The sequence below is a fragment of the Drosophila yakuba genome, chromosome 2R (genome assembly GCF_016746365.2).
Source record: "Drosophila yakuba strain Tai18E2 chromosome 2R, Prin_Dyak_Tai18E2_2.1, whole genome shotgun sequence".
NCBI lineage: Eukaryota > Metazoa > Arthropoda > Insecta > Diptera > Drosophilidae > Drosophila > Drosophila yakuba.
The window spans coordinates 7,692,583-7,711,037 of record NC_052528.2 but is presented as its reverse complement, the minus strand read 5'-3'; the positions used below and the strand labels follow the sequence as shown (position 1 = coordinate 7,711,037).

The 18,455-nt window shown below is 42.0% G+C and overlaps 4 protein-coding genes across 5 annotated transcripts in view; 3 read left to right on the top strand and 1 right to left on the bottom strand.

Annotated features, from left to right (window-relative positions):
* The first annotated feature begins 393 nt into the window (after positions 1-393).
* On the top strand, positions 394-5,634 carry LOC6529588 (solute carrier family 12 member 9). Its single transcript, XM_002090546.4, has 7 exons — positions 394-732; positions 819-953; positions 1,309-1,652; positions 2,527-3,794; positions 3,853-4,044; positions 4,107-4,286; positions 4,349-5,634. The coding sequence occupies exons 1-7, from the start codon at positions 468-470 to the stop codon at positions 4,788-4,790; spliced, it is 2,826 nt and encodes a 941-aa protein (XP_002090582.1). The 5' UTR covers positions 394-467; the 3' UTR covers positions 4,791-5,634.
* A 2,205-nt stretch (positions 5,635-7,839) lies between these two features.
* Positions 7,840-9,362, top strand: LOC6529587 (basic helix-loop-helix transcription factor amos). The gene is made up of 2 exons (XM_002090545.3): positions 7,840-8,475; positions 8,558-9,362. The coding sequence occupies exon 2, from the start codon at positions 8,594-8,596 to the stop codon at positions 9,188-9,190; it is 597 nt and encodes a 198-aa protein (XP_002090581.1). The 5' UTR covers positions 7,840-8,475; positions 8,558-8,593; the 3' UTR covers positions 9,191-9,362.
* A 690-nt stretch (positions 9,363-10,052) lies between these two features.
* LOC6529586 (regulation of nuclear pre-mRNA domain-containing protein 2) lies at positions 10,053-14,793 on the bottom strand. 2 transcript variants are annotated; one of them, XM_002090544.4, is made up of 8 exons: positions 14,320-14,793; positions 14,134-14,260; positions 13,444-13,894; positions 13,224-13,382; positions 12,393-13,163; positions 12,152-12,287; positions 11,983-12,090; positions 10,053-11,920 (listed from the first exon to the last, which is right to left on the bottom strand). In XM_002090544.4, exons 1-8 carry the CDS (start codon positions 14,471-14,473, stop codon positions 11,358-11,360), a joined length of 2,469 nt encoding a protein of 822 aa, XP_002090580.1. In that variant the 5' UTR covers positions 14,474-14,793; the 3' UTR covers positions 10,053-11,357. The 2 variants fall into 2 exon arrangements, with proteins under 2 accessions (XP_002090580.1, XP_015052389.1); XM_015196903.3 differs by having other exon boundaries at positions 12,152-12,275.
* A 1,602-nt stretch (positions 14,794-16,395) lies between these two features.
* The window catches only part of LOC6529585 (dual 3',5'-cyclic-AMP and -GMP phosphodiesterase 11), a 56,880-nt gene continuing 54,820 nt past the window's right edge, over positions 16,396-18,455 (top strand). Inside the window, exon 1 of the mRNA XM_039373199.1 lies at positions 16,396-16,588. The gene's annotated coding sequence lies outside the window, so the exon portion shown is untranslated. The remainder of the gene's footprint in view (positions 16,589-18,455) is intronic.

Below are 18,455 nucleotides of genomic sequence, written 5' to 3'. Positions count from 1 at the left end.
TATTGTGTAAAGATCTGAAAGATATTTCAATATCGTTTCTATGCGATATATGCTGCACAATGATTGGAAAAGTTCAGTATTTATAAAGCTCTATCCTTTAGTATATTTTAGAGGGCTACCACATTAATTGAGTGACTTTAGGAACATGGTCGTAGAAAGGGTTTTTGGGGCTTGAAAATCTCCAAATACCTACAATATGGAAACATCTAGTGTCTCATAAACTTACTTATCCAATCTAATAACCCAAAGTGATTGCCTATTAAAGCTGTTGAATGAGGAAGACATATAAGAGAGGTAATTGTGAGTTTGTGAATTCCATTTGCTTGAAGAACCCCGTTAAAAAGTTGTTGTTCCCTGCCCATGGTTGTGATTATTCTTATTGGCCTGCGACAGCTGGAAATTGTAGGCGTTCTCTTGGACGTCTTTAGTGTTTCCGGATTTCTCGCAAACGTACCACGGACATCGAGATGAGCGCCTCCGCGGAGCAGGAGACGGCTCCCATAGCCAATTCCCGGAGCGGTCGAACGGGCAGTGTTTTCCGCAGTTTTGGATCTCTATTCGGCGGCAGCCAAAACAGTGGAGATCGCCCCCACACCCCGCAGGATGGAGACGGATATGTCGAGTTCGGAATGCAGGACCCGGAGCGCAGTGGCCGTACGCTCGGCACCTTTGCCGGAGTCTTCAGTCCGGTGGCTTTGTCCATGTTTAGTGCTTTGGTTTTCATCCGAGTCGGTGAGTGCGGCGATGACGTCACAAAACACTTGTTGTGATGGTCCGTTGATCTCGGTCTTTTCCACTATTTAACTCTCTTTGTACAGGCTACATCGTCGGAAATGCGGGCCTGTACGTTACCCTGCTGCAGTTCCTCATCGCCTACGGAATTTTGCTCTTCACGGTGGCTTCTGTCTGCGCCATTTCCACAAATGGAGCCATTGAAGGAGGGGGAGTTTATTGTAAGTTACTAACTTATTTGTGTCAGAAATTGTGCGAAAGTAATGTTGGGTTCCCATTAATAATACATTTGTAATTATTTAATCTCTTCATATATAATTTTCTGAGCTATATGTATATCTAGGTATGTACATATCTACATTTATTGAAAGCTGCGATTTTGTAACCCAGTTGAAAGGGAAAAACTATTCACAATTATAAAAGACCAGTAACCACAAAAGTTACATTTTATCTCTCTGACTGATTTTAAAAATGCACAGGAACCACATTACTTCAGGAATCATTTACACTTGTTTTTGAGTTTATCGTGTACATTAACTAAATAATTTAGTATATCATTTTTTTATTTCCTTTTAGTCATGATAAGTCGAACGCTGGGACTGGAGTTTGGTGGCTCGATCGGAACCCTCTTCTTCTTTGCCAATGTGGTGGGATCTGCAATGGCCATTTCCGGTTGCACTGAGGGTATCATGGATAACTTCGGGCCGCGTGGCCATTTTGTGAGCGGGAACTCCCACTTACCGGATGGAGATTGGTGGCGCTTCCTTACCAGCAGCATGATAAATACCCTGCAACTGCTGGTTTGCCTGGTGGGCGCTGCACTGTTCGCCAAGACGTCAGTGCTTATTTTGGGCACAGTGACCGTTTGCCTGTTCGCCACGTACTTTAGTTTCTTATTTGTGGGCGCCACCAATAACACGGTAAGATATCTTTTAGTACTTTCATATTTCCATGCATCGATAAGACTCCGTTGCACAATTTAAATGCAGTTATAAATCATGAACTTCATACATATATGTATGTACAAAATAATTAGAAGGTTATAGAGTAAGTTACAGATATATACATAGTGTATTTAATTTTGCACTGCACTCATTTAATTTTGAAGAAAACTTTTTATACCAATATGTGTGTTATATGGTAAAAGATAAAATGACTTTTTTTCTGTGTAGCGATTGCTCATTGAGGAAAAGCCCTGTTGCTCTTATCAATTTAAATGTGATACTGATATCTAGTCTATCTAGGTATTAAATCGGGCTTATTACAAATATTTGGTCAGAGCTCACCCATTGTGATAAATAATTGTTTAAAGTTGGTCAGAAATATTACCATTTATTCATAAAGCTGACTCACAAATCTTTTTACTTTTAAAATACTTAGAGGGGGATTCAACCGAAATGATTTTCTGATAACTACAAGCATTTCATATTTGGATCATAACTGGCCAGTAATTAGGGCTTATACGTATATATTAAAAAGTAAATGTTTTTTGAAGTTTATTTAGAAATAATTTTGCATGTGACTAACAGATCACTGATTAAAAATAAGGTTTATCCACGATCTCATCTTTATCTCAAGGTCGGTCCTAAAAGTCAATTATTTAAAAAAAAAAAACAACATTTATTAAAATCTATTTTTTTATTACTCGCGAGGCAGACAATAAGCTGAATTAACTGATAAGAAGGTTTGAGTCATGAAAGAGCGTGCCGGACCGCAAGTTATGAACAACTAATCATGTATACAACCTTTCTAGCGATATCAAGACTATACGTCACTCTTTTTCTTTTATTTCAGATCCCCGTGCCTGGGGACAATATTTTATCAAATACCACAACTTTTCTCGACTATACAGGATTGAATTCCACTACGCTGCGAGATAATCTTGGATCCCACTATGGTCGCGATTACACATCGAATGGCAAACAAGTAGACTTCTCCACTACCTTCGGTGTGCTGTTTTCGGGAGTCACTGGAATAATGGCCGGAGCGAATATGTCCGGAGAACTGAAGAACCCATCAAAGAGTATTCCGTATGGCACTCTCTCGGCGGTGGCGTTTACTTTCGTCTCATACATCATCCTGTCCTTCCTCATGAGCTGTACGACTCCGTACTTTACAATGCAGAACAATTACCTATTTCTGATGCCTGTAAATCTGTGGCCTCCATTTACGGCCATCGGCATTTTGACCGCCACCTTTTCAACCAGTCTAAGCAATTTGATTGGATCCAGCAGGATTTTAGAGGCATTGTCCAAGGATCAAGTGTTTGGCAGCCTTCTGAACTTTGTGATTCATGGAACTTGGAAGGGAAATCCCATCGCAGCGGTTGCGGTGAGCTGGTGTCTCGTGGAGTGCATTCTGCTGATTGGATCCTTCAACATCATCGCTCAGATTAATTCGGTGCTTTTTATGCTTTCCTACTTAGCCACCAACCTGGCTTGTTTGGGCATTGAACTTACGGGAGCTCCAAACTTCAGACCGCTATTTAAGTACTTCACCTGGCACACCTGTCTGGTTGGTTTACTGGGTACTCTGATCATGATGTTTGTGATTAACTTCATCTACGCCTCTTCGTGCATTATATTGTGCCTCATCCTGGTGATTGCTTTACATTTGTTCTCGCCTGCCACTCAGGCAGCCCAATGGGGTTCGATCTCCCAGGCTTTGATGTTCCACCAGGTGCGGAAATATCTGTTGATGCTGGATCCCCGCAAGGATCACGTTAAGTTTTGGCGTCCGCAGATCCTGCTACTTGTGTCATCACCACGTTCCTGCTGTCCTTTGGTGGACTTTGTAAATGACCTAAAAAAAAGCGGTCTGTACATTATTGGTCATGTGAAATTGGGTGACTTCAAGGGCATCGAAGATGCCGAGGACAACCAGCAGTGGTGGTCGTTCCTAGATCACATGAAAGTAAAAGCCTTTACAGAGGTCACTTTGAGTCGGACCATCCGCGAGGGAGTCCAGCACCTGATTCGTTTATCGGGAATTGGAGCCATGAAGCCAAACACAATTATTTTGGGTTTCTACGACAGCGAGGCTCCCAGGGATTTCTTTCAAAAGTGTGTATAACATTTTTATCTGCAAAAATTACAAAATTTATCTATGAACATATTTCAGCGGTTCATCCCCCTATAAAACCGATGATTTCAACAATGGCGAAATTCAAAACTTTCCCATTCGACGAGATGGCGATCCCAAGCAATTCCAAATCCAGGAATACGTTCAAATCCTGTGCGACACCCTTCGGATGAAGAAGAATCTGTGCTTGTGCAGAAATTTCCAAAGATTGGACAAAAACTTTATTTCCATGTGAGTGCAAAATTCATTTTTAATTTTTGAGACCATTTTTTAGTGTACATTATTGAATGCAGAAGCAAGCACGTGAAGTACATTGATGTGTGGCCCATCAATATATTCAATCCAACATCTGGAGATCCCTTTGATATGGTGTCTTTGTTCATGATGCAATTGGCGGTGATAATGCTGGCCAAATGGAAGCATCTGAGAGTGAGAATTTTCCTGTGCGAGGCCAGTGACGAGAGGACAGTGGGGTAAGTAATGTGGAGACATAAGTTTTTAAACTTTTAATATATTCATTGTCTATTTTACACAGCACCTTTGACACCCAGACACCGCAAATGGAGATTTTCTCGAAGATGAAGCTGGAGCAGTCTCTTAAGGAGCTGCGCATCACAGCCGACATTGTGGAAATCCAGGAGTGGAGCCGGGACACCGACTTTACCCGCCATGCCCGCACGCTAAAACAATTCACCGCTCAGGCGGACAATGTTGTTCTGGAGGAGGATGACGAAGTGGGTGAGGAGACCCTGAATCGCTCCCTTCTCTACATGCAGCGTGCCAATCAAATCATACGCGAACGGTCGGATCAGACGGCATTATCGTTCATCTATCTGGCTGCTCCGCCAAAGCTCTCGACGCCGGACTTCGCGCAACGCAGCGCTAGCTATATGGAATTGCTAACCGAACTGACCGCCGAGTTGCCGCCCACCATTCTCGTCCATGGTGTCAGCACGGTGACCTCCACAACGCTCTAGGCTTCGAATTGGAGATATTCGCGTTTCCATGAGTGATAAAATCCGGAGTGCAACCGGATTAAACGAATTGTGAGGGTGTATTTCCAGCATTGTGTGCGTTTTTGTGTGCTCGCAGCTTTAGGCATTATCGAGTAATATTATACATTGGGGTGAGGCGATTAGGTTTAAATGTACAAAAATAGGGGATTTACATGTTGCCGATGCCGAAAGGGCAAACATTGCTCGATTATTTAATTTTAAAACTTACAAAATGAAGTAAATCTTTTTTTTTGTTTTTTATTTATAATTTCTTACCAACTACATCGCCTCACCTTATAAAAGTAGTATCCTTTAGTTTCTTAATTTCATGTTGCAGCTAATTTAATATTTATTCGCACAGACCCACAAAACAGTGTCGTAAATTCGGAATCAAAGTTAGTAATCATATCAGAGTACTATTGCAACAATTTTAATCAAACCCACGTGGACCATCCTGCAACTGATAAATAATATCATATTCAAAACTCATCCCCAACGGAACTCACACCGATATTAACCACTTTGTGATTGATTATGAATATCTACAACTAATTCACGAGGCAAAAGTATTAGATAACCGCGTTCGATGGTTGTAAAATTGATGATTTCATATTGCACTTAGTTTGTAATCCATTTTTGGAAGACCGTCACAGTTCAGACGGACTTTGATCGATTGTGTGTAAACTTTATGGAACTGTGACTTAGCTAATAATATAATAATTGATCACAGCATTCATTGTAATCGGTTCTTTCCAATATTTTAAATAAAGACTTAGCGATATGTATTTATGTAAACGCTAATGGGTTTTTCTCGGTGCTATACGAACATGAATATTGTTTTGTAATTTCAATGGGATTTATTTATTTATATACCAATTAGTTTCGCTATCAAAGTGGGAAATAGATTTTTCGCCACTATATAAAGCGATATCCTATTCACTGTTTCCTTATCGAAGCGTCCATTAACACTTCCCCTTTTTAAATAGGCGAGTTATCTGTCCTTAGCTTTGTTTGTGAATCGCTTACCGCTACCATTAACTGCTTATTAAGATAGGTGATCGGGTCACGTGTAAGGGGACACTGATTGCCCAGCAGGAGCATCGAGAAAATCAGGAGCAACGGCAGACGGTCAATAGAGTCATAAATGTCACCCGGGATACGGTTGGTCCTGTTGTGCCACTATTTATGTGATGACAATTTATGATACCCGTCATTGAAGGTCGCCGTTGCACTCTGGATTTGCCCTGGTTACCTGACCGTGTCCTTTCGAGGATCACTCTCCGTTTCTGTAACTGTTTTTATCCCGATCAGCTCTCAAGTGTCAATAAATTCCAATAAACGCACGCAATTGCCCGACACTTTTCGGGGCGCTATCCTTGGCAGCCCAACAGACATTTTGTTGATAGTAAGGACTATATATACATGTATCCTATTTAGACCTTGAAGTGTGCCGTAAGTTATGGCATGAGTTTTGTGGAACTGGATCTAAGCAAAACATTTAAATATTTATAAATCGGCTTTCATCTTAGTAACCCTTCTTGAAAACGACGGCATCTTTGTCTAGAAAATAAATATATAATTAAATCAAATAATGATCATCAAAGTACATTATTAAGCACATTTAAAGAACACAATTATTTAAAAACTATATTCCAATTCTCCGCTTTCACGCTGAAAACACTCAGTTTAAGTCCTTGGTAGACATACTGTCTGGAAATTTTTGCACATCTGTGACCACAACAAAATTTACTCGGAAACAAACAAATCTTTGTGTATAATAATTCATAATTCCAGATTATTACATGGTAATTATGCTCAGGACAATAGAGTTAGGTCTGATCCATTTCTGGACCAACAATGGGACCGAAAACGAGAAAAGAATGCTTTATTGTTAGGCATTGCAATACAAAGAGTGGAATCAACAAGTGCCCGGCGAGAAGAGATTCCCATGGAATTCCTTGTGACTCCGTGACTCTGACTTCTAATCTCATTTTCGCAATTTAGCGCCAACAACTAATCCGCAAAACGAAAACGATTAATCTGGCAGGAAAACCCAGAAACACGCAACTGCCTAAGGCATCCTAGATTATCATCAGGTGACCTATTGTTGGCCAGAAGAAAAGAAACGGGTGTGGAGTGTAGAGAGAGGTTCCCACTTTCAAGCAGAACCGCCCACCAACCGACTACCTATTGTTGCTATTTTGACAGGATCTGGGGAAGAAAGAAGCCCTCTCGAAGTCTCAGGTAGCGCAGAGAAATGCTAATTGGAAATTCCAGAATCTATTTTTAAAGGCGTTGCAGATCTTTAGGTTATCCGCGAACCTTTCTCCCGAAAATATTGCAGCATAATGCCTAATCCTTGCCAGGATTTCGACTAAGCTGCGGTCGCGTGGCACTCTTAACAAAGTGGATCGCTCGATCGATCCATCAACGAACATCATCACCGTCAAGATCAAACGTCACGATCGTTTGTCGGCTCGGGACTTTGTTCCTTGACAATTTGGGCGAAGTATCTGGGCCATCTTGCAGTGGCATCATTTGTACTCTTTAGCCATGCTCGGCGCTTCTAGGCCAGTGTTTTCCAATTGTTTTGCCCGGTTTCTTTAGAAATTCAGCGAACTCCTCGAATTGATTTTCCTTCTAATGCTGCGAGTCTGTGGAGTTAATTAGCCTTTCGATGCGGTCACTTGAAAGTGGGCTTGATCAGGGGTGGATTCTGAAATGGAAACCAGAGCATTCGATTTTAAGTATGTATATGGTGTGAGGATCCAACAGATTGCGCAAGAGCTTAGAAGGACTCTTCGATTTGTTAAAGAGTTTCTTCATTTTAAAGGAGTGAAGTAAAGGAAAAGTTAATTTAATAAGAGATTTGAATCTTTTGGTATAAAAATAATGAACTCAAAAATGAAATACGTTTAATATTTTCTAATAAAGTTAAATTATTATTACATAAGTACAAGACCATTGTTCATTGTAAAGAGAACACTTGAGGAAGATGAAACTATAATTTAGGAAATATACATTCTCTCCATAAATGTAAATTGTTAAGGGTGATACTTGTCTTGATTTCTTCTGTATTTTTGAACTTTTCAACTTCCTGTAGCCACATAAAACGTTGTTAAATTTTTTGGAGAAAGTCACAATTAATACACCCACTTAAATTTGACCCAATAAAGTAAGTACAACCGTCTAAAATCGAAAGTTGCAAACCGCACATACACAATTGTGGCTCTTTGTTCTGGACGAGAGATGGAGACCCCAAGCGGTCGAGCACTCCACTCACTAGACCACAGACATGCAACCGAGATGATTCAGGGGGATCTTCGATGGAGGCTTGCATTATGGAAAATATTCCCATATGACCGCCTTTTGTGCTTTCGCATTTTTGACCTTGGCTAAATTTGTTTGAATATAAAAAGTCAATTCCAGGGCAAGTAACAAAGGAGGTATGATTACAGACGGTAGCCAAATGACAGGTCAAACAAAAGGAGTCGACCTGTAGCTGATACAGTAAATACCTGGGAGAAAGAGGGAGAGAGTTGCAAGTCAGGGACAATTAAACGTCTTGACCGCAAGCCAATTTAGGGCACGGGCTGTATTGCTGATCCTGAAGAGGTTGGCCCTAGGGTACCTGAGTCGATGGGATCAGCTTGAGGCAGCGAATCAGGTAAGAGGATATATGGAGTGAACCAATCACGTGAGAGCTGGCTCCTCGGCAGGCAGCTATATAAAGACCCATCTTCAACCAGCCACTTCAGTTGTCCTTTGAGCCTGCAAACGTAAACATGTTGACCAACAACGAGCTAATGGAGCAGTTCTACTTCCCCGACGAAGCCCCAGCGATTCCCGAATTCCTCGGCAACGACACCTTCCAGCAGTTGGAGCAGCTCATGTACCAGCAAGAGTTCAGCACCAGCGACAGCCAGTCGGACGGAGCGAACAGTTGCTCCTTGGAGATGTATTACGATACGCCGTCTGTCCTGGAATTGGAGCACATGCTGAGTGCCCAGGAGCAACAGCAGCAGCATCAAGCGAATCCCTTAGGAAAGAGTCAAGGTAGAAGCCCGAGATACTGGAACAAGCAGCAGAGGAGCAAGCCATACGACAAGCTGTCCACTTCCATGTCATCATCTGCATCCTCCTCCTCCGCCTCTTCGAGCAGTTCGTCCGCGGGATTCGGAGGCGAAGTCCTTAAAAAGCGGCGACTGGCTGCCAATGCTCGGGAACGGAGGCGGATGAACAGCCTGAACGATGCCTTCGACAAGTTGAGGGACGTGGTGCCGTCTCTTGGCCACGACCGGCGACTGTCCAAATACGAAACCCTCCAAATGGCGCAGGCATACATCGGGGATCTAGTCACGTTGCTGTCCAGAGACTACTAGCCAGTGTGGACGATCCTTCATCCTTCCTCCAATGGAAGTTCCTTTGCTGGCTGTGTTGCAGCAACACCTTCATCCTAGTGGAAAACTTATAAAGGCTGTTAGTTTTACGTTTATTATCATAGTTGTACATAATTTCAAGCAATAATTTTCGAATAAAAATTAAAAGAATATATGTTGAATATTGTTTTAAATTCATATCTTATGAAGTGGTGGAGTTGGAATGAAAATAATGTCGTGGAGATAAGTGCGAGCTTGGAAATTTATATTTTGTTTCAATTGTATCTATGAAAGGGGAATTTCGCGATGGTACATACATATACAAAACTGAGAAACCATATTTTCAAACAGTTAAAGAAGATGATAGGTACTAAAAAATATAAAAAACTCTTTAGGATGGATTCAACCATACAAGTACATATTGAAAATGTAAGAACTCCATTTATCAATCAGTTTGTTTTCCTAACATTTGTTTATATTCGCCACGCTTTCATCTCAACCCGAAAAAGGGTATCCTTGTTATCCTCGAAAGATGAGAGCGGCATGGCAAACCAGGGAGTGCGCCACACCCACGAACCAAAACGAAAGGTCACAACATCAGTACCAACTGAGAATTAATGAGTTCCGCTTCCGACTCAAAGTGAGGCAACTCCAAAACAGAAGTGATTAAATGCCGCAAACGTCAACAGGTAAACACTGAAGATAAACACAGTCGCTGCCTTAGATCCTTCGAAGGTTGGACGAAAATTGATTTAAACATAGTCATTTGTAAGTGCTATGGGAACTGTGGGTGGGCCGAGGATCCGAAACGGATGAAGACGAGGCTCCAGTAACACAAAACAAGTATTGTACAATATGCATAAAGTTTTAAATTTCAGATATCACATTGATGTTTGTATTTATAGAACTAAATACAGAATGTTAACTTAGATTACTATAACTATGGTATATTGCTTGAGTCCAAAATCTGAGAGATTGCTCTTCACTTAGTATGGCATAGAATGCACAACCAAATAGGTCAAATACAAGTATTATAAACCCAATGGGGTTTTAAAGGGCCAGAATGTTATTCGTCAAATTATAGAAAGTGTAAAAGAATATTTTTCTATTTTGTAATGGAATTTGTCGAAAACAATATATATTCTAACTTTTTTTATTTGCATAAGTCAGATCATTGTAACGTTCTGCTTGTTTTTAGTGATACTTTCTTTTCAACGCACGAGGAATGTGGATGCCACCAATAGAAATAATATATCCCATTTCAATGTAATTGGTCAAATTTGTGATGGCTAATCTGGATTGTAGATATTCCAACAATATTTATTCAATGGGTACATATACAATTTTAAAATATCGGGGATCGGAAAATATCGCTCTATTAATGGCATCACAACGATCTGATGAAATTGCTGAAAAGTGTTTTTTATTACCATTATATTTGGATTTTAATTGCAAATAGTTAAATAATAAATTCAAGTCGATATATATTTTTAAAGATAAATATCATTGACAATTAGTGAAGAGCATAGAACTTTTGAATTACGTTAACAATTAATTTTTGGACTAATTTTCGTTATAACTATTTACAATTACTAGTGTCTATGTTTAGCACTATGAATAAGCGAAGGCATTAACTAATTATACACTATTTACTTATTCTATGTCAACACAAAAACATAAGTTAAGACGAAAGTGTAAGTGTAAAGTCTATGCACGTGTTGTCCTAGATGCCCCTTGATGAAGGCTGCTGACGTTGGCTGATTGGAAACAAAATGCGTTTTCATAGTAATCAATTAATATTTTAACAATAAAATAGTTCAACGAAGTTCGTGAATATTTTATTTAACTTTTGCTAAAATTGCCGATGGCTTTTTGTTTAGAATTCATGTTACATATTATTTATGATCTCTAGAATTCACTTTCTTATACATTGAAAACAATCGGCTTTCAATAAGAACCATAGGTTGGTAGGGTAATATTATACACAGCAATGTACAATATTTTCTGCCAACGTCATCTGCCCACCGCCCAAAGGGAAACCAAGAGAAATGTGTGGGGTTAATGAGTTATCTGTTCTATACAATACACTTTTTTGTTAAATTAAATCAAAGTGAGATAGGTGAAATCTAAAACTAGGGTCTCTCTTTTTGTATATCTATAAAATACGTAATTACATCATCCAAGCTTTACCACGCATGCGCCCGCGGCCACGCATTGGACCGCCAGGTCCGCCACCTCTAGGAAAAAATGGTCGCGGCCCTGGTCCGGGTCCATCAAATCCCGGTCCGGGCATTCGTTGGTAAGGCGGTCTAAAAGGACCTGGTCCGGTTGCATTCCATCCCCGACCCCTTCCCCGCCCACGCTGCATTCCATCGGGACCATTCATCGGTGGACCGGGAAAGCGCTGAAAGGGCGGGAAAGGTTGTCCGTATGGAGGTCGCGGGGGTGGCGGTGCTCCACCTCCTCCCATTTGCATGGGATTCATTTGGTTCCAGGGCTGCTGCTGTTGATGCTGCTGATGTGGGTGATGTTGCTGATGCTCTTGCTGTTGATTTTGCTGCTGTTCATGGTGTTGCTGCTGATCCTCTTCATCGGGCAAAGGGGGCCCCATAAAGCTGTTGTTTGCGTCCCAGGGATTAATGAACTCAGGCGGAGTTTCCAGCAAAACTGGACGCGAAGGCGTTAATGCACCATTGGCGTCCGTATCGGCTTCTCCATTATCCTCCTTGGGCTCTAAAAGATCCAATTGTTTATTAGTTTTGAACATTACCCTAGGGAGATTGTTTTCCACTAACCTCTTAGTGACTCATCAATATCATCATCCGACATATCCATATCAATAACCATATCAGCAGGATCATAACGCGTAGCGCCATCAACACGATCCGATTCAGATGATGAGCCTGTTTTAAAGTATTGAACTTGGATTATTTTGTAAAATATAATTATTTTACTCGCACGTACTAGCATTGGACTTAAGCGGCGAACACGTCTTGTTTTTTGCATAGTTGTTGCCAGGTGGAGCCATGATACCTTCATCGTTGGGATTCGGGACAATGCGGTAATCCACATCGCCGCCAGGAAAGTCCTGAAAGGAAGACTGTTAGATGTTATAATGTATTAAACTAAAACTATATAAATGCTTCATCAAATAAGTATGGTGAGCAATTTTTTGTAAGTAAAATAAGAACACTTTAAAAGTTACCTTTTCTGCTCCGCCAGGGGAACCAGTCAGTGATATTAAATTCCTGTGGTCAATGTCCACCAACTGCCTGGTCTTGTCCTTGCTCAGACCCAACTTTGCGCCAAATTCAAACGCCGGGGGAAGCTGCAAAGTGCGATGGTCTACGTCCTCTGCGCCCAGCGCTGCAGGATTCGTATGTAGAAGCTCGTTATATTCGATCGGAGCTGCCGTGGAGCTGGCCTTCCTGTCAAAGTGCGGCGGCGAATGGGGAGTTGATTGATTTGCATATGAAGAAGAGCTTGCTCCACTACTATTTAGGCTAGAGTCCAGCGGCGTCCACGACATACTCATATTCCACGTGCTGTTGAAGTCATCTGCCGATCCACTGGACGGTCCAAGCGACGGTGGCAAGGGTGGCGGTGGCATGGGCGCAGGCGTGTACTGGTCCGGAGGACCCCCACTGCTTCCTCCGTTTCCGTTATCACCGTAGAGGTGTGATGGTGGAGGCGGGACATATTGGTCTTGGCTGCCAGAACCGAAAAGGGGCGGATTTGGAGTATATTCCGCAGATCCTCCAAGACCTGGTATGGAGCTGCTATCGGAACTGGAAATAGGCTCCGGCTTGTAGAAATTGGCACTTGGCACGTATGCTTCGTCATCCGAACGCGAGCCTATCACCTCAATGGCACTTCCCCGATCTTTCGAGTCCCGCTTGAAGTCGTTGATGTCGAAGGGCAGCTTGCCACCATCCAGATAGCTTGTAAAGCCATTTATATTACCACCAAACAGGTTCTGTCAAGTAAATGAATAAATTTAACTCCAATCAATTATTGTTTTACTAAATATAAGTACCATTGGCAAATTATTTTCCTCGGGCAACTGGAGATCCGCATCGCGTTCGGGTGAAGGAGCATTTACGTCCGGCGAGGGTATCGGACTGGACAGGTTGGGTATGGTCTCGTCCAGCTTTCGTTTCACTATTTTAATGCGCGTACCAAAGCTCTTATAGGCCTGTAAGATAAACCATTTGTTAATGCTTTGTAATTAGAATGGCTAAATAGAATTAACTTACACTGGCAACCACTTTGACTTCCTTTCCCTGATGCTCGTAAAACTTTTTCGCCGCTTCAATACTGGCTAGTACCGCCTTTCGACTCTTAATTTCGTTCTGCAGGTTCTTATTGTAGGCATTGATGAAGGCCACACAGCGTTCTACCTCCTTCTCAATATCTCCCGAGTGGCTCTTGTCCTTCAGCTGCTGCTTGATGACTTCAATCTCGAAGGTTGGCGGCTTGGGCAGCTTCTGCATGCTTTTGTCGGTGATCTCGGCCAGTTCGACGCACTCCCTCACCTGGGCGATCAGAGTGGCATTCTGGAACTCGTCGCTGACATCGACCTGGGACTTTTTGGGCGGCGCTATGTTCAGCAGGCCGCTCAAGTCGCTGAGGTACTCCTCATTGTAGATCTCACGCTGCTCCCAGATCTTGAAGATTCGTAGGATTTTATCTTTGACGCGCTCGTCGCTGGTGGAAGAAACAATTTAAAAGCTGTTATTTTGGCTCCAATAAAGGGAGGGAGTCAGAAGCATCATAAAAATCGAATCAGGCCAATATTTTTCAAAAAAATTATAGTTTTTTCAATTAAACACTTGGCCTTTTGTTAATGCATTATCCGGTTTGGTCCCCTACCAAGTAAAGTTGGCATTGGCCACTTAGGAATCTGATAGAATGGTTCTACACCGCGTCCGGTTTGGAGTACCTACCGCACCATGGTGGTGGCTCTTTGGAGGGCTGTGGCCCAGCACTCCACAAACTCGTAGCGCTTGCGCTTGCTGTACTGGATAACATCGTTGGCCAGATAGAACAGAACCAGACGGTGGTCCACGCGAACTAGAAGGGTGGAGGTGGATCATTAGCTTGTGAGGAACGGGGATGCACTGCGAACTCACCCCTTTTGAAGACGTTTAGCCAGCACTGGATGATCTTCTTGTGGTTTGAACGGTGCTGTAGGCACCAGTTTGACATCTGCTGGATGCCCTCCTGCGTGTCCTTAAGCGCCTCCAGTCGCGTCTCGAACAGCTCCTCGTCGAAGGTTTCCGTCATTTTAATCGATCCCACTTGGCGGCTGGATGCTCAGCGCATTACAATTGTTTACTACGTTTTTTGCCGCTGCTAATTTTCAGCGTTGTATTTCCACTTTTCTTCTTCTCCCCACACGCGCACTCAATGAATTTTCGCTCACTGCGCTTTTCCCGCTCGAATTTTCCTCAAACCGTTGACATTTTCAAAGAGTCGCATGGTTTCCGCACGTTTTCCCCGCCGTTTTAAACTTATTTAGCGTTTTATTGTTGAATTTAATTAAAGCATTCGGTAAAAAACAGAAAAATCGTGCCCACTTTACCTAGAGGTGGTAAAAAAGCTGCTGTATGCGCGATGCAATCGGTATTTTAGATTACAACGCTGGCAGAAGGAGGAACTAACTCGATATTAATCGTATCAGCGGAGGGTTGGAAACTTGGATATATTTCAAAAACTATGTTTTCCAACTTTAGTAACGAAATGTGAACATTGAAACACGCTTGCATTATTTATAATTATGCCTACAGTTAGCTCTTGTCAAATAGTTTCAGATTTAACGTTAACAGAGCTCTAGCATAGAGAAATGAGCAGAATGTTATTTTTCAAAAAGGTAATAATTTTTATTTCCGTTTAAACACGAATTTGGATGTACTTTAATTTACATAGCTCCAGGTAACATTGAAAATAAGCAATTGGAATCGCTGCAACTATCGAAATCCCCCTAAGCGCACGCCCCTGACAAAGAGAGTGAACACTTAACAGTGGCGAAACCTATAAAAGAAAGCAGCACACGCTGAAAATATCCTGTAAGGATTCGGACGCGACGCGGATGCTACAACAGTTGAGTGTTCATTTCGCCTTCGCTATCGCAGCTCTCGCACATTTTGCCGGTATGGTGAACGCTTCTGTTTGCTTTAATTCATTGATAACAATTTGTGTTCAAATGAGCTGGGGATTTGTTGTGCATTGCTGTTGTTATTGTACTGAGTTGCCGGCATATGGTGTCCTGACCAGAGACTGGCAAGAAAAATATACTGTTTTACGAGAAATTGAAGAAAAGATTTGATCGAAATATAATAGTCCAAATACACGACCGAACTTGTAGTTTCGTGGCTGTGGCTCAAATAAATGCCACATTTTCCGCTTGAGTTAGCAACAAGTGAGTCCTGCCGACTCGTGAGTATTTTCTTCAATCACGCTTACTTCACCGCCTGCGGTTGTTTTGATTTTGTCGCGTCCAAATTTTATTTTGGCAGGATGGGTGCGCCAGAAAAAGTAATCAAAAAGTAGAATTATTATATTGGAGGGAAAACTTTATACATATATAAAGGAAAAACACTGATACTGTTACGGATCCGTAAAATGAGCGTAGGAGATAAAAATACAATCAAATCCTGTGTCATTCAGCCCTGTGAAGGATACTCAAGTTTATTGGATTTTGTTTAATATAAATACTATATTTAGTTAGAGTGTATATTAAAAGAATTTCCAAATACTTGCCAAGAAAAGTAATATGTAATATGAGATGTATTTAAAAGGGTTCGATTAATAAGGGCGAAATATGAGAACAAAATGTTCATTTTTTCAGTTGTATATTCAATTTTCCGCAGGCTGGTCTATGTTCCCCAGACGATTGGCTGCCAACTGAGAAATGAGCAAGAGTCCTGCATTTTTTACCAGCTCCTCTTCCTCGTGGCCATTAGGGCCATGTAATTATTCTGATTACTTGGCTCAGACTCACAGACTCGCAGACAGGACACCAATCACAGCGGCAACAGCAATAACAACGGCAGATCCCACGCTGCGCCACTGACCCAGTGCCAAGTTACGTCGGTGTCGGTGCCACTCCCACTCCCAGTTCCACTTTCATGACCATTCCGTCCGGACTTTCTCCATCAGGCTAGGTTACGGCTCTGGTCATTTGACCCGCGACGCCACACGGCCAAGGAAATGCGCCGTAGCAAATAATTACGCTTCAATTGCTGCTTTCCCTTCAAGGACTTTCGTTTTGATTGTGTCCTTAGCTCAATAAAAAAAATTAGATAAACTGGAACGGAATTTCGAGTGACTTAAAGCGCTGCAAAAGAAAACAAAAAAAGGAAAGTGATAAAAACCACAGCAGAAGAACTAACTAAGAAGGTGAGTTATTTTAGATCGCAGAATTGATTGACTGCACAGTCAGTAAGGGAGAAAGGAAAAAAGGAAAAAGTAAGGGAAAACTTTGGAAGTAGAGTTCTCAGCAACTTGCTTACAGTTTGAATAGTGAGTGCTTAGTTCTATAAATGTATTAAAAAATATTCCAGAAATATATGTATGAATGAACATGTTGATTCATCTGCTCATTTCATGCCAATCCCTTGAGCTCCTGGCTCCGTGCTCCGACGTCATTTCCCTTGGCTTTAAATGTACGTTTACACAGCTTCCCCTAACTGCTTCCCTTGACGCCCACAGAAACTCGACGATAATCACAATTAGCCCACACCTTTGGCGCAACGAGAAACAATAAACACTAATTAGAAGGCAATTCCGACGACAACATCGCGCATTTGAAAGCGTTGGGCTTTCCTCTTGTGTAACCTGATTTTCCGCGCCCAAGGACCTTTGTCCTTAGTGGAGCACACACTCGCTGGCGTTTGTCAATTAGTTCCTCGTTCGCTGGGTAACATCGTCTGCCGTTTTCCCTCCTCGCTTTTCCGCTCCAAACTCCACATACTGCGTCGCAGTGTCCTACACTTCCAGGAAAACTTTACTGTTTCCGCGAACTGTTGAATGCACCGCCAACATCAATAAGAATATGAATGCGAGTATGCACAATTACCCATTTTCATTTGCATATCCCAGAGCGTTTTTCCACTTCAGCTGCACTCCTCAACTTTTGATTTGTACGTCAGTCAGTGTCGCAGGGCAAAAAGGTCGTGCATGGGAAGAAAGTGTGTGTCAACATTTCCGGGAAAGTGGCGAAAGGAAAAATCACTACAGGGTGGAATAAATTCCAAATGGCTGCCATCAGCCTGCGTTGGCGGAGATCGACGTCATCATGGCAGCATCCCACGCCTCAGGAGGCAAAAACCCGAAAACGGCGTAAACAAGTGCCAGCGTCAGCACTAAATTAGTCGGATGGCTCGGGATTAGGCTAGTCACTGTGTACCCACTACAGCTATTGCTTTGTGGAACACCTCTTTAACAAGTGGTTCTAGACTTCAGATCTTGATAGCGTTGAATATGAAAAGGAATAACAAATGTTGCTGAAGATACTTGCATGGATACCATTCAGGCATAGGCTAAGATGGCTTTGATTTGGTTTTCCAATTTCAGACTAGTTTCTTAGCCCTTCGAAAATTGAATGCATCGTTTGCCAGGGGGCACATGATGGATGGCCACGAGCTCCTCGTACAGGCAATTGTGTGGCCAAACGCCAGCCCACACACAACCCATGGCATGGGGAAGGAGTCGGGAGCCACTTTGGCTGCTTTCTTTTTCCATTTGCATGCATATGTGAGAACGACAACCCGCAGAGTCGCAGTGGCAACAAAAACGCAAGCATTCAGTGACAGCTTGACAAAGGACATGCAGGGCAGGAGCAGGATGTGCGGAAAGGACGCGGGGATACACTCCTGTGGATGTCGAGAAAGCTGCCGTGGCTGGCACTTAATAAGTCAACATGGCTCTGCTCATTTATCATATACGAGTATGACAATTTACTTTGCCCCTCGGAAAAATTAAATGGCAAGGAGTGGAGAAAGGGGATCCACGCAATGTATCACATGACTTATTCATCGTAAACATTTTGAGATAGCTTGAAGAAACTGAAATTTGTGCAGAAACGTATATTTCGTATATTAAGGTATTTTCGACTTCTTGCCAGGCTTATGAATAATAGAATTTTACACTTCTTTTTTATAATTTATATAATAGTTTCATGTTCTTCAAAGTACTTGTATTCTAATTTAAAAACAGTTTTGTGCATTACATGCTATAAAATACAAAAAACCTTAAATTTAAAGGA

Coding starts and splice junctions, on each gene's coding strand:
- LOC6529588 (XM_002090546.4), top strand. CDS start 468: ATGAGCGCCTCCGCGGAGCAGGAGACGGCTCCCATAGCCAATTCCCGG. Junction 1,653..2,526: donor TGGGCGCCACCAATAACACG/GTAAGATATCTT, acceptor CTTTTATTTCAG/ATCCCCGTGCCTGGGGACAA. Junction 3,795..3,852: donor CCCAGGGATTTCTTTCAAAA/GTGTGTATAACA, acceptor AACATATTTCAG/CGGTTCATCCCCCTATAAAA.
- LOC6529587 (XM_002090545.3), top strand. CDS start 8,594: ATGTTGACCAACAACGAGCTAATGGAGCAGTTCTACTTCCCCGACGAA.
- LOC6529586 (XM_002090544.4), bottom strand. CDS start 14,473: ATGACGGAAACCTTCGACGAGGAGCTGTTCGAGACGCGACTGGAGGCG. Junction 14,261..14,319: donor GCTAAACGTCTTCAAAAGGG/GTGAGTTCGCAG, acceptor CCACCCTTCTAG/TTCGCGTGGACCACCGTCTG. Junction 12,091..12,151: donor GCCGCTTAAGTCCAATGCTA/GTACGTGCGAGT, acceptor ACTTTAAAACAG/GCTCATCATCTGAATCGGAT.